The following is a 15,792-nucleotide window of genomic DNA, read 5'->3' as shown; positions in this document are numbered from 1 at the left end:
GAGTTCGGGGCTGATCGAGCTGCCTTGACGCGAGTGCTTCCCGGTGAATGACACAGTGTGTGCCCGTCACATTTTTGTTTCTCTGCAGGCGCTGGCTCTGGCTCGACGAACTTTGAGGTGCGAGTCACAAATGTATATATTTGTGTAATTGTGGTCCACACATTAGCCTGCTACCCATCCGCGCGAAAGTTTATTCCGCTTAGCCCCGCCCCCCTTAGTTACTGTTGCTATGTCTGTCAAACTTTCGCTCGTACCGAGAAATATAAAGCCTACAGTAAAAATAAGTACCGGTAATTTCCATTTATTTATATAGCGGATTCCACAGACAGAATCACAAAGTGATTTACAGTGTGTATAGAAAATGAAAGCATAGTAAAAAAAATAATCTAAGAATATAATAATAAAAAAAAAAATTAAAGTGAAATTTCCTCCCGTTCCTCGCGCCCCACCTGTCATGTCTCTATTCCCCACCAGTGGGGCGCGCCCCACACTTTGAGAAACGCTGCATTATACACAATATGAACACTGTTCAATTATATACACAGTAAAGGCATGTGAAATATCCTTATACGCGTGTTAAACCTTTGTACCAATTTATATACTATATACAAACAATTATACTTCCATTATTATTTATATCCCACATTTAGTATTTTAATTAACATTGATCATAGTATTAACTACTGTGTTGATTCAAGAGTGATATATTTTTCCAAGACATTGGTCTTAAAGTGTTTTTTAAATGTGTGAATGGACCTGGAACATTTGAAGGAATCATCCAAGCTGTTCCACAGTTGAACCCCCCTGACACAAACACATCTACTTTTTAAGCTCCTTCTTATCTTAGCTTTCTGGAAGACAGCTGAACCTCTGAGGTCATAGGGATTCTCTCTGGGTTTGAACCTCTCCTGTAGACACCGAGGCAGCATGTGGTTATGAGCTTTGTACGTCACAATAGCAATGTTGAGGTCAACAAGATCATGCAGTTTTAATGTTTTTAATTTAATAAACAGAGCATTGGTATGGTCATGATAATCTGCATAATTTACAATTCTAATCGCTTTCTTTTGAAGTAAGAATATAGAGTTGATGTTTGTTTTGTAATTGTTACCCCAGATTTCAACACAATAATTAAGATAAGGGAGTGCGAAAGAATTATATAACATATTAAGAGCCTTTTGATTTACGGAGTTTTTGATTTTATGTAACATAGCAATATTTTTAGCCATTTTTGTCTTAAGTATATTTATGTACAGTTTCCAATTTAATTTATCATCTATATAGATTCCCAAAAATGTTGTTGAATACACCCTTTCTATCTCCATATCATCAATTCTTATATGACACTGTATGTTATTTTTCCTATTTCCAAAAATTATATATTTTGATTTATTTAGGTTGATTGACAGTTTATTGGCATCAAACCATTGCTTTAGTATGTGGAGTTCGCTCTCTACAGTCTCTAAGAGTTGGCCAAGGTCTTGCCCAGAACAGTACAGACTTTGTATCGTCAGCAAAGAGAATACAATTGAGTTTTTTAAAGATTTTGCAGATATCATTAATATACAATAAAAACAATTTTGGTCCCAGTACAGAACCTTGGGGTACTCCGTGTGTTATAATCTTTTTATCTGAATCTACATTGTTCATATGCACATACTGTTCTCCACCACCAAGATAACTTTTCAAGCAATCATGAGCAAGACCTCTAAAACCATACCTCTGCATTTTGTTTAAAAGTAATGTGTGATGGATGGTGTCAAAGGCCTTGCTCAGGTCAATAAAAACGCCAACAACAAACTCCCTCTTATCAATTGCAGTGGTTACCTCCTCAACTAGTTCCATCACTGCCATGGAAGTGGACCTGTTTGGTCGAAAACCGTATTGGTGTTCACTTAGCAAGTGATGCTTATCAATAAAACTGTCTAATCTTGACACAAATAATTTTTCAAGGACTTTTGAAAATTGTGAGAGTAGAGAAATAGGCCTATAGTTGGTGAACTGATGCTTATCTCCACTTTTGAAGATGGGAATAACTTTTGCCGTTTTCATATTCTTTGGGAAAACTCCTTTTATAAAAGAAATATTACATATATAAGTGAAGGGAACAGCTATAAAATCAACAATTTCTTTGATCAGAGAAAAGTCCAAGTCACAGCAGTCTGTTGACTTCTTGTTTTTCTGAGAATTCACAAGCTTTGCTTCTTCAAGGAAGAAGCAAAGCTTATTTAATCCTACCCTCTTTTCCACTTAATCACAATTACTAACAAACACATTAGTTCTTGTTCTCAATTTCTAACATCATTTATATCTAATAATTCTAAATATGAGTGTTCTGAATAGTTAAAACCGTTATGTTTCACTTATTGAGATAACAATAACATATCTTGTTTTTCAATAGTTCAATTAATGTCACAATTCTTCTTTTTGTACTTTGTCAACACTTGTAGTTCAAATAGCCTCTTAAAGGTGATCATATTAGCACATTTTTTGACTTCTTTGCTTAATCCATTCCATCATCTAACCCCAGTTTTGTACGTGCATGCAAATGTTTTCAGTTAAGAGTTTTCGCTCAGATTATACTCCTCCTCTTTTGTTGATAATAATTATTGTACATTATTGGGTAGCAGGTTATAGTTTGATTTGTACATCATTTTAGCCGTTTGCAAATGCACCAAACCAGCTAAATGGTTTCATTAGGGACAATTTAATATGAATTAATAACATCGAGTCTGTCTTTACAAAGATACTGATGCTCCATGTGACAGAGGTTTTAAATGAACAGTATGTTTGTTATGACTATGATACGGTATGACATGGATTGACGTTTCTTAGCAGGATTAACCAGCAGACAGAAAAAAGTAGGAGAAACCTCCTTTTGGCGCCAACGCTAAATGAATGCAGATTCAAGTGATTGATGGTGATATTGAACAAGTGACATCGTGTAAGTATGGTTGGCACACAGGGTCTGAGGCTCTTTTTAACACCAACAGCGGTCCTAAGAAGGTACAGTAAAACCCTGCTACAGCAACGCAGCACCTCCTTATTATGCACCAATCATCACGGCGAGCAAGGTGCTTTAACGATCCCGGGAATTCTAAGCATCAACATTAACACAAGCAAGTCATTTCTGTGTGTACTCTATTGTTGGTTTTATAATTATGAATATTTGTTGTGGATTTTATTTCTTACTTTTGAAGTATTTAAATGACCATTCTTATGGCGTCACATTAGTGCCAAAAATCCGAGCGCATAAAAACTGTTATCGTGCGCTGATTCTCCACTTCGTGCGCGCGCGCGACACCCTTTTGCGCGCGCGCGGTGCCTTTCTGTGCGCGCGCGGTGCCTTTTTGCGCGCGCGCGGTGCCTTTCTGCGCGTGCGCGACGCCTTTCTGCGTGCTCTCTGTGTACTCCTGGCATCTCTCCTTGCGCTGTCATGTTTCTTTTTGGCACTTTGGGGGCGGGTATGCTTAGACGGCCCCTTCTTTCTGATTGGTCAGGCGAAAAATGCTGAAAAATGCTCAGAGCCAATCAGAAGTATAGCAGGGCGGGTCATCGTCAATATCTATCAAGATTTACGGAGGAAGAAGTGGATAAAAACATGTCGCGCGCTGATGAAGGTTATTTCATACCACATAAACACAATACAGGGTAATACAAAATGTGAGCCAAATAAATAATAAGACAACAAACACCATAATCACATCTTTCAGCCAGAACTGGTCCACCAGCAATAACATACATTTTAAAATGTTAAAAATAGCTTTCAATAATGTATTCTGAAACAGTTTAAAATAATCAGAGAACTGACTAACACTGACCCTACACAACTATGTTGCACAATTAAGTCTTTTTTTTTTTTAAAGCGAAAGAGGTAATTTCAACAGGTACAGCATCCTATGTCATATCTACATGTAATAAGATTTGTAACAAGGCAAACCGTTTGTAAATTGGTGGAAAATCGAGTAAGTTATGGTAATTTAATTAGTACATGTACCATTGACATCAATGTAATGATTGAGGCTAGATGTCCGAGGTAAGATGGCTACAACGTTGCTACGCTGGAGAATGATTGGTCATATGAAAAATGCTCACAGCCAATCAGAAAGGAGGGGCCGTCTAAGCATACCCGCCCCCAAAGTGCCAAAAAGAAACATGACAGCGCGAGGAGAGATGCCAGGAGTACACAGAGAGCGCGCAGAAAGTGAAGTGGAGAATGAGCGCGCGATAACAGTTTTTATGTGCTCGGATTTTTGGCACTAATGTGACGCCATACATTCTTCTGTTCAACTTGAATTCCATAAAATTCCATAAAAATGAAAAGACATTGTTTTCCCCAAAAAAAGCGTATGTTTTTTTTAATTAAAAAATTGTAGCGGTTCCGGGACCATTAGGCACTGAAACAGTTCTAATACTACCCTTGTGTGGTGTTCGGGTCTGTGGGACCCGTTTTCACTTTTTATTAAAAGAAAAATGATACAATTAATTCACTTTTCAAACTGAGACTCACTGACTTTGGCTCATTTTCTGTGAAGAACATATATCAGAATACATATTTAATGACCACACACCATACACCCCCCCCTACGCATTTCTATTACGTATAAGATGTCCGGGTCCACTGGTGTGGAAATTGATGTTCTGTGTAACGGTCATTTTCAGGCCTGGAGCTGGACTGCCCTCGCCTTAAAACTGTCACGATTGCACTCCAGATAACTTTTTTGTTTGTACGTTGTGCATACTTGCCAACCTTGAGACCTCCGATTTCGGGAGGTGGGAGGTGGGGGGTGGGGGCGTGGTCGGGGGTGGGGCAGGGCGTGGTTGAGGGCGTGGTTAAGAGGGGAGGAGTATATTGACAGCTAGAATTCACCAAGTGTTTCATATACATATATATATATATACATATATATATATATATATATTTATTTATTTATTTTTGTATATATATATATCCATCCATTTTCTACCGCTTATTCCCTTTGGGGTCGCGGGGGGCGCTGGAGCCTATCTCAGCTACAATCGGGCGGAAGGCGGGGTACACCCTGGACAAGTCGCCACCTCATCACAGGGCCAACACAGATAGACAGACAACATTCACACTCACATCCACACACTAGGGCCAATTTAGTGTTGCCAATCAACTTATCCCTAGGTGCATCAAAATCAATGTTTTTTATGAATTATTGACCTATCCAAGGCTCCGATTACTTCACATCAAATATTCCACTTTGAAAATTATTTTTGGTGGAAGATTTTGTGTGTTTGCCATAAAAAACAGTTTTCTTTGACAAAAAGGGCAGAAAACAAACAAATAAACTAAATAAAAACATAACAAAAAAAATGCGCTATAAGTGTTTGTCTTGGCACACGATTATCATAATTTCATGACCGAAGCAAAACACTTTTTACACTTTTATACTGAAATAAATACAACTACAACTTATTAAATACAAACGTAGAAAAAACTACCGTCAGCTGTAAAGTTTAGATCCATGAAAGAAAGAAGAAAGTGAATGAATGTTTATAACTTAATACATTTACATTTGCATAATATTTTTTTTTTTATTTTGTATTATTTTTTTTATGAATTAAGTACCGGTAACTGTGGGAAGGGGGGGCCGGCGGACCGACGGCGCCCGCTCCAAGATGGTGGCAAGGAGGCGTGGACGGCGAGCAAGCGGCGAGACTGTACGCGCCGAGAGCGACGCCGCAATTGTGACCAGGTGCGGCGATCGCGCATTATTCATAAAGTAGATTACTTAGAACACACTAACATATTATTTATTAATTCGGGTTTATTGAAATTACAGGAGCTAGTAAAGTTACAGACATTATGTGTCATGTTTAAAAGGGAGCATTATCACAATTTCAGAATTGTTAAAACCATTAAAAATCAGTTCCCAGTGGCTTTTTATATTTTTTTCGAAGTTCTTTTCAAAATTTTACCCATCACGCAATATCCCTAAAAAAAGCTTCAAAGTGCCTGATTTTAACCACCCGTATATATATATATATATATACATCCTGAAAATATGCAAACAAAACTGTGTTTAGATAATTGATACTTCAAACTTGCATAAATAAATATTAAGGAATATAACATAACTTGGCTTCTGAGAGCTTCAAAATGTAATAATGAATAAAATGCTAAAGTTGTTGATAAACAAGCAATTATTTTAATAATTAAATATGGTCATTTTAAATGAATTATTATGATAATTTAAAATTGATTATTTCAAATATGTTTATTTTAATGTATAATTCTAATGCCTGGATGTAATAAGGAGTCAGAAAAAATACAATTAATTTTGATGTTTTTAGCAAAATATAGTAAAAATGTATTTAGTTTTTTTTGTTTTGTTTTTATTAATAAATATATTTATTTGTAGGTAAGATAAACATAATAATACAATTTATCTCTAGTCTGGATGATTTATTTCTTGTCACCCCTGAAAAAAGGCTGTCCTCACTCAGGTCTGCATGGAGCTGGAGGGGGCGTGGCCTCCAGCTCCGGCTGAAAATCGGGAGATTTTCGGGAGAATATTTGTCCCGGGAGGTTTTCGGGAGAGGCGCTGAATTTCGGGAGTCTCCCGGAAAATTCAGGAGGGTTGGCAAGTATGACGTTGTGCCTAAACAAGTATTAATGCATAAAGACAGTCTGTGAGACACAGTTCCCACAGTTCCGCGTCCTTTTTCAAATGTCATCAGGCTGAATGGCGCAGGAACCAGCTTGCCAAAGTCCCCGCTGCCAAGCAGTGACCGAAACCTACAGCAACAGGCGAAACCTGGCGATCCAGTAGGCGAGGGCAAAGAAGGGTGTCAACGTCGCGACGCTAGGGGATCTAACCGACACTGCAGAGCTGGTCTGCACAGTCACAGGCCGCAGGTCGGTACACGCATTGCCGTCGAGTCACTCCTGAGAAAAAGACTGACGCAACAGTGTGGCGTCATTTTGCAACTCAGCTCCGTGCCAGTTACAGATTACACCTAATTGTCAGTGCTGCACGGCCGAGACACGATGAGCTGCTAACCAAGTATCAATTAAATGTGTCTTCATGTCAACTACCGTACATTTACACTCCTAAGGCGTAAGATTTGATTTGGTCTTTTTTTATCTTAGCTTGTGCTTCTGGAAGTACCTTACCTGGCAATTTGATTGACAAACGGCTTGAGCTCTTTAGGATCGTACGCCCTGGCAAAGGACCAGCACACGTAGCAAGCTGCGTCACGGACATTGGAGCCAATGCTGCATGCTCCCCTCTTCTCGTCATAGGTCAGGGACCTGATGATTAGTGGCACAACTAAAAGAGAAAACAATCGATCAGTATAAATCCCTCAATAATTAAAACCTAGTGTGTGATTACTACAGTGTACTGTAAAGAGTATGGAAAGTAAACTGGATACAATTCAATGTAGTCGGTGACAGTATAGAGGTGCATCTCAAATTAAAATATAGTGCGAATTATAAGATTTCAGGAGTTCAAGTCACACTAAGAAATTAAAAGGCTGAGGAACTTTTTGTAGTTCATTGAATGAATGAAATAAGATTGAATGAAATAAGTTTATTTCGGTCATATAATCAACCATCAACCATTCTGTGTGATCAGTTTAACAGTACAGATTAGACATATTTAACAATCACACACATTTAAACACAAAAAGAAAAGAAAAAGAATGACCGAAAAGGGAATAGGCTGAAGTCAAGGCCTATCCTATACAGAGGTGGGTAGAGTAGCCAGAAATTGTACTCAAGTAAGAGTACTGTTACTTTAGAGATTTATTACTCAAGTAAAAGTAAGGAGTAGTCACCCAAATATTTACTTGAGTAAAAGAAAAAGTATGTTGTGAAAAAACTACTCAAGTACTGAGTAACTGATGAGTAACATATACACACACACACACACACACACACACACACACACACACACACACACACACACACACACACACATATATATATATATATATATATATATATATATATATATATATATATATACACACATATATATATATACATACATTGATGTATACAGTATATAATTTATATTTATTTATTTTGCCGTTTTTGTTTACATGTTAAAGGTGTTTTAATGAATATACATGCATGTTTAACACATATAGATTCCTTTCTTTCATGAAGACAAGAATATAAGTTGGTGTATTACCTGATTCTGATGACTTGCATTGATTGTAATCAGACAGTAGTGATGATAACGTCCACGTTTTCAAATGGAGGAGAAAAAAAATTCCTCCTTTCTGTCTAATACCACATGAACGTGGTTGGTTTTTGGCTTCTTATTTGTCCAGCTTCCATATTCGTTTTTATACACTTTACAAGAAATACATTGGCGGCAAACTCCGTCGCTTGCTAGCTTGTTTGCGCTGGCTTTCGGAGACTCTTGTTTTGAAAGCGCAGGCGCGATGGAGCGGCACTTTTATTGTGAAGACAGGAACTGTGCAGTCAGTCTTTAGGCTTTTGATGGGATGTACGGTTGAAATAAAAAAGGGTCTTTATTCCTTCACGCTTTTGATTGATTGATTGATTGAAACTTTTATTAGTAGATTGCACAGTACAGTACATATTCTGTACGATTGACCACTAAATGGTAACACCCGAATACGTTTTTCAACTTGTTTAAGTCAGGTCATGTGACCCCTGGCTCTGTTTGATTGGTCCAACGTCACCAGTGACTGCATCTGATTGGTGGAACGTAGTGAACGTCACCAGTGACTGTATTTGTTGAAACGCAGGCACTATGAAGGTCTGTCTGACAGACCAAAACAATAAAGCGTGCATTAACAGATCGATAAAAATGAGTAGCGAGTAGCGAGCTGAATGTAGATAAAGTAGCGGAGTAAAAGTAGCGTTTCTTCTCTATAAATATACTCAAGTAAAAGTAAAAGTATGTTGCATTAAAACTACTCTTAGAAGTACAATTTATCCCAAAAGTTACTCAAGTAGATGTAACGGAGTAAATATAGCGCGTTACTACCCACCTCTGATCCTATACATTCACTGAAAATAAGATTACCTGGAACATCAATGTTAAAAAAAAATCAATGGGATGAAAGTAATTGTTACTATATTTTATCATTTTCAATTATTTCACCTTTCAAGGTTTTCTTAAACCTTAACAAAGAACTACATGTCTTCAACTCATCGCTGAGCTCCTAAAACTGAAATACATTTGTATTTTATATTCCTTCTTACTCTACCTATTTCAAAAATCAATATCCCCGGTAAATGATAGTTTTCTCCTCTTAATTTAAATAACCTAAGAATACAAGCTGGAAGGCTGCAGTTCTTTACTCCAAACATCATTTCCATTTGCTTTTAAAAACACAATATGTGAACATTTGAACACATTAGAACTTATAAATAATGGATTGGTATGTTCATAGTAGCACACTTTGTGTATTATTCTAATGACCCTTTTTTGAACGTTAATTATTGGGTCTGTGTTTGTTCTATAAATATTTCCCCAAACTTCAACACAATATGTTAAATATGGAAAAATAAAAGAATAATATAACATATGCAGACATTTCTTATTCAGCATGTGTCTTACTTTATAAAGAATAGCAATGGATTTGGATATTTTTCCCTTTATACATTCAATCTGCGGTTTCCAACATAATTTATGATCAATTAATATTCCCAAGAACTTAGTTTCATATACTCTATCAATTTCCACTTGATTTAATTTTGCTTCACAATTTGTCCTTGCACCATTTAACACCATAAATGTAGTTTTCTTATCATTCAATGATAACTTATTAAAGCAAACCATTTTTTTAGCTGAATCAACTCAACCTCTATTATCCTCAACACTTCCTTCAAGTCTTCTCCTGAACAATATACATTTGTATCATCTGCAAACATAATACATTTACATTTATTAGATACTGAACAAATATTATTTAAATAAAGTATAAATAACCGAGCCTTGCCGAGTCATTTGCTGATTAGAGCACAAACCAGCAGCTTATGACTGTTGCCAGCTGTTCAGACAATAATGGTTGTGTGTTGACTCATTTTCAGTGGATAGAAAACACTTACTTAGCCTATATATCTTGTATGGAATTGTGTTTTAAACTAAACTGGTCTTAAAAGTACCTTGTTAAATTGTGGTTTCTGAGATAGGGTATGCTTATCTGTCAGATGCTTGTGTTTTTTTTGTTGTTGTTACAAAGCGATCCATTTTTCCTGATCCAAACACTTAAAACATAAGAAGGCTACTGGCTAATAATGGGCTCTCAGCCAATCACAGGAAACCTGAGCGAGTCTTGTGACAGACACAACAGTGATAGGGGAGTGTCCTCCTCGTTGGAAGGAAAGGTGAATAAAACAGTGTGTCTGAAAGACGTCTTCTGCCGCTATTCATGTGTTCACTACAGTGTGTTGGATCAATGTTAATTGTACTTTCAACCAAAAGTGTCATGAGCCCCCTGCAGACCCCCAGTTGAAGACCTCTGTTCTAAAGTATATCCATGCTTAGATTTATAGCAGAGGTTCTCAAACTTTTTTTGTTAACCAAGTACCACCTCAGAAAAAAACTTGGCTCTCCAAGTACCACCATAATGACCAACATGAAAATACATTAGCATAGTAGGCCTAGGTATTCATTAAAAACAAAGCGGAGGTTTTATTTGACAAGCATATTTAATATTGTTGGCCACTGTAACACTACTAAGGCTGAAACGACGCGTCGACGTCATCGGTTACGTAAATACGTCGACGCCGTTTTTGTGCGTCGACGCGTCGCATATGTACGTCACACTACTGTCATGGCGGAGCGCAAAGCAGAAGATGCGAGCGAGGAGAAAAAAGCACGCCAAAAGTCGTCAAAAGTGTGGGAGTATTTCAATAAACGGCCTAATAATGTTGTTGTATGCACACTGTGTCGAGTGGAAATGGCCTATCATAGCAGCACAACGGCTATGAACGAACATTTGAAAAGAAAACCCCCGACAGCGTTCTTGCCATCACCATCAACTAGTCAATCGTCCGCGTGAGTATACGTTGTCATCATTACACAAAAACATGAATGTGTCATTTGTATCTGCGTTGTAAATTCATAAACTAAAGCACCGTTTCGCTCTGAGAGGCGCGTTTGGCGTGCCTGTTCAGTGTTTACAAAGACGCGCTCCTCTTTAACGCTGTGGAGAGGCGGGGCCGGCGAGCGAGCGGCGAGGCGGGGCGCGCCGGGAGCGACGCCGCAATCGTGCCCAGGTGCGCGATCCGCGCACCTGGGCACGATCATCCAATCTCCTCTCGCTGAAGAAAAGGGGAGCAGCAGAGAGAGAGGGAAGAGAGACAGGAAGGAGGCAAAGTGAAGCTGACGTGGAGCGAGAGAGGAGGAGAGCCAGAGACAGAGGACGACGAGCGAGCGAGGAAGAGGAGCCGAAAAGCGAGGAAAGAAAGAGAAAAGAGTTGGAAGAGAAAAGACTTTGTGTAAAATTAAAAGATTGTAAACCTGGCAAAGCCGTCTGGCGTTCAGTCTGTCGGTCCTGAAAGAACCCCACGGCACAAGACGTGTCACAAACGCTAACGTTAATTAGTTGTGCAAATACCTTTTACAACATTAACAGTTACATATACTATGTACAAACCAACAATTAACTTTCACTTTAATCATACTATCATTGTTGTGTTATTAAGCAAAATAAGCAATACTTTTACTTTTGTTGAAATGTTTACACTGTACACTTTTTTGTATTGGATGTTTATCTTTATTTTTGCACATTTTAGCAAATAAGCAATACTTTTACTTTTGTTGAAATGTTTACACTGTTACAGAATATTTCTGTTTTGCACTTTTTTGTATCGGATGTTTATCTTTATTTTTGCACATTTTAAAGCAAAATAAGCAATACTTTTACTTTTGAAATGCTTATACTATTGCAGAATATTAAGATTTGCACTGGATGTTTACTTTTATATTTGCACATTAAAAAGCAAATAAGCTACTTTTAATTGTGTTAAATGTTAAAAGTTTTAAATGTTTACATTGTTACAGAATATTTTGTCATGTTGTTGTCAATGTTGACTGAGTGGCCATACTTTTTTTTTTGTAAATAAAAGCCATGCCTTTTGAAAAAACTGGCCTACATTTATTTTTTCATCTTCATTTTAAATTAAAAAAATAATCGGTAAAAGGAAAAATAATCTATAGATTAATCGAAAAAATAATCTATAGATTAACCGATTAATCGGAAAAAATAATCGATAGATTAATCGATAGAAAAATAATCGTTAGCTGCAGCCCTAAACACTACACAAAGTTTGAACAGTTACACTGTGTTTGAATATTTGATTAAGTGATTCTTTGGTGTACCACTCGATGGAGCCGTGTATGGAGAGAGTATGGCCAACCTGGTTTCAGGCGATCTCCTCAATGATTGGTCAAAAGGCACGCACATGACTACAGAGCGCCATGTTTGCTACCAACTTTGAGCTGATGCTATGTTTGCGGTGCTTTTCCGTTGTGTAAAAATGCCATGTTGTGCAGCACGGGGGTGTACCACCCGCGTGAATAACCCAGAAAAAGGTCTGGGAAGTGAAGGTTCGCCGTCAACACTAGGAGAGCCACCAACTACAGAGTCTTGTGCGAAGTAAACACATGACACAATGTCTGCGTTTTGTCCAGGACAGAACACACAGAAGATAATACAAACAACAGAAGAAATTAACTAATTTAAGAGATGTATATTAAAATACACTATCCTTGAATCTCAGTGAATCTATAATAATGCTATTCGGTAACAGCATGGGAGAAAGTCAAACACAAATATAAATAGACTGTGCAGACATTTAAAGAGTAAACAAAATCAAATTTGTGGTGTAATAATGAATGATAAAATGAACTGGAAATCTCATAAAAATATACAACATAAAGTGGCAAGAAATATGTCAATAATGAATAAAGCTAAATATGTTCTGGACCAAAAATCACTCCATTTTCTCTATTGTTATATGGAGTGTTACCATATCTGAGTTTTTGTGCAGAAATATGGGGAAAAGTCATAATTTCGCCGTGATTGTTGGTCCAAAGCTGATAAAGATTTTGGCAAAGGGTATGGTAGCACTTTTTTTTTTTTGGTCGCTCTATGTATTCTTTTACATTGTATGTGGCGTCGAGTAGGTAATAGAGAGCCTGCTGGCCACTAAACACTGTATGAATGTAGCAGCAGAGTGCGTCACATACGGCCGCAAAATTATTATTTGACAAAATAAAAGTTGTTTATTGTAATATATGAGCTGGGGTATGTTTAGAACTATATTTAGACATTATTAAAGTTAAGTTAAAGTACCAATGATTGTCACACACACACTAGGTGTGGTGAAATGTGTCCTCTGCATTTGACCCATCCCCTTGTTCACCCCCTGGGAGGTGAGGGGAGCAGTGAGCAGCAGCGGTGCCGCGCCCGGGAATCATTTTTGGTGATTTAACCCCCAATCCCAACCCTTGATGCTGAGTGCCAAGCAGGGAGGTAATGGCTCCCATTCTTATAATCTTTGGTATGACTCGGCCGGGGTTTGAACTCACGACCTACCCATCTCAGGGCGGACACTCTAACCCAGGGGTGCTCATTACGTCGATCGCGATCTACCGGTCGATCTCGGAGGGTGTGTCAGTCGATCACCAGCCAGGCATTAAAAAAATAGTCCTAAAAATGAGCGATCATAAATCTTCACTATGACGTCACTTTCGTCACTTGATTGACATTCACGGCACCCGAGGGTCTTCTGAGATGACGCTGGCTGCTGCCAGCTCATTAAAATTACCGACTGGAAGGCGAGAAACACTTTATTTCAACAGACTCTGGCCCCGTACCTGTCGTCAAAACTCCAAAGACCGACTGCACAGTTGCACAATAAAAGCTCTGCTTCATCCTGCCTGCGCTACCTCAGAAAGAGTCTCAGAAAGCTGGCGTGCACAAGCTAGCAAGCTACGGAGTTTGCCGACAATGTATTTCTTGTAAAGTGTATACAAAGGAGTACGGAAGCTGGACAAATAAGATGCCAAAAACCAACCACTTTCATGTGGTATTGGACAGAAAGGAGGACTTTTTTTCTCCTCCATTCGAAAATGCGGACGTTATCAACACCACTGTCTGATTCCTATCAATGCAAGTCATCAGAATCAGGTAATACACCAACTTATATTCTTGTCTTCATGAAAGAAAGGAATCTATATGTGTTAAACATGCTTGTATTATCTTTAACCACCTTTAACTTGTTAACAATATTAACTATATGTGTTAAACATGCTTGTATTATCTTTAACCACCTTTAAGTTGTTAACAATATTAACTATATGTGTTAAACATGCTTGTTTTATCTTTAACCACCTTTAACTTGTTAACAATATTAACTATATGTGTTAAACATGCTTGTATTATCTTTAACCACCTTTAAGTTAACAATATTAACTATATGTGTTAAACATGCTTGTTTTATCTTTAACCACCTTTAAGTTGTTAACAATATTAACTATTTGTGTTAAACATGCTTGTATTATTTTTAACCACCTTTAACTTGTTAACAATATTAACTATATGTGTTAAACATGCTTGTTTTATCTTTAACCACCTTTAACTTGTTAACAATAATAATAATAATAATAATAACTGGGATTTATATAGCGCTTTTCTAAGTACCCAAAGTCACTTTACATGTAGAACCCATCATTCGTTCACACCTGGTGGTGGTAAGCTACTTTCATAGCCACAGCTGCCCTGGGGTAGACTGACGGAAGCGTGGCTGCAATTTGCGCCAACGGCCCCTCCGACCACCACCTATCATTCATCATTCAATTCACCGGTGTGAGTGGCACCGGGGGCAAAGGGTGAAGTGTCCCGCCCAAGGACACAACGGCAGCGATTTTTGGATGGTAAGAGGCGGGGAGCGAACCTGCAACCCTCAGGTTTCTGGCACGGTTGCTCTACCCACTACGCCATGCCGCCCCCTTTAACAATATTAACTATATGTGTTAAACATGCTTGTATTATCTTTAACCACCTTTAACTTGTTAACAATATTAACTATATGTGTTAAACATGCTTGTACTATCTTTAACCACCTTTAAGTTGTTAACAATATTAACTATATGTGTTAAACATGCTTGTTTTATCATTAAACACCTTTAATGTATTAACAATATTAACTATATGTGTTAAACATGCTTGCATTATCATTAAACACCTTTAACTTGTTAACAAAAACATATATTTCATAAATAAGTAAATATAAATGATATATATGAATGAGGTAGATCCCCACGACTTGATCAATTGAAAAGTAGCTCGCCTGCAGAAAAAGTGTGAGCACCCCTGCTCTAACCACTAGGCCACTGAGTTGGAGTATTTTGGTGTATTTTGTCAGGAAAACTAACGTCAACATGACAACAATTGCATGCTTTGGGGTACAGCCACGCGTCTGTTGTTTATTTGGCCATACTCTCTTAATACACGACGCACCAGTTTGAGAATCACCGTTTTATAGTACTGTCCATTGAGAAGATACAATGAAATGGTTGTTGAAATGTAAGGGACATACTCATTTTTGTGAAAAACCGTAACACATGCATCTCTTCCTGGTCACCTCTCGAAACCACATTTGAATATTCAGCGGCTGCGGTGACAACGCAGTGACTGCAGCCCGCTAAAAGACACGGCGTGACCCGAAACAAGACCAGATGACTGAAGGCGCCCACCTTGGCGCATCATGCAAACCGTGGCTTGAGGCTTGACTAATATCAGGAACAATGATGTTGCCCGAGGGCC

The 15,792-nt window shown here is 38.0% G+C and overlaps 1 protein-coding gene across 1 annotated transcript in view; it reads right to left on the bottom strand.

Annotated features, from left to right (window-relative positions):
• Positions 1-15,792, bottom strand: part of LOC133615650 (tubulin-specific chaperone D-like) — an 88,223-nt gene that overhangs the window by 42,239 nt on the left and 30,192 nt on the right. The window contains exon 14 of the mRNA XM_061974398.2: positions 7,145-7,301. Within this exon, the coding sequence (XP_061830382.1) occupies positions 7,145-7,301 (157 nt within the window). The remainder of the gene's footprint in view (positions 1-7,144; positions 7,302-15,792) is intronic.

The sequence above is a fragment of the Nerophis lumbriciformis genome, linkage group LG22 (assembly GCF_033978685.3).
Source record: "Nerophis lumbriciformis linkage group LG22, RoL_Nlum_v2.1, whole genome shotgun sequence".
Classification (NCBI taxonomy): Eukaryota; Metazoa; Chordata; class Actinopteri; order Syngnathiformes; family Syngnathidae; genus Nerophis; species Nerophis lumbriciformis.
This window is presented reverse-complemented; position numbering and strand designations above follow the sequence as displayed.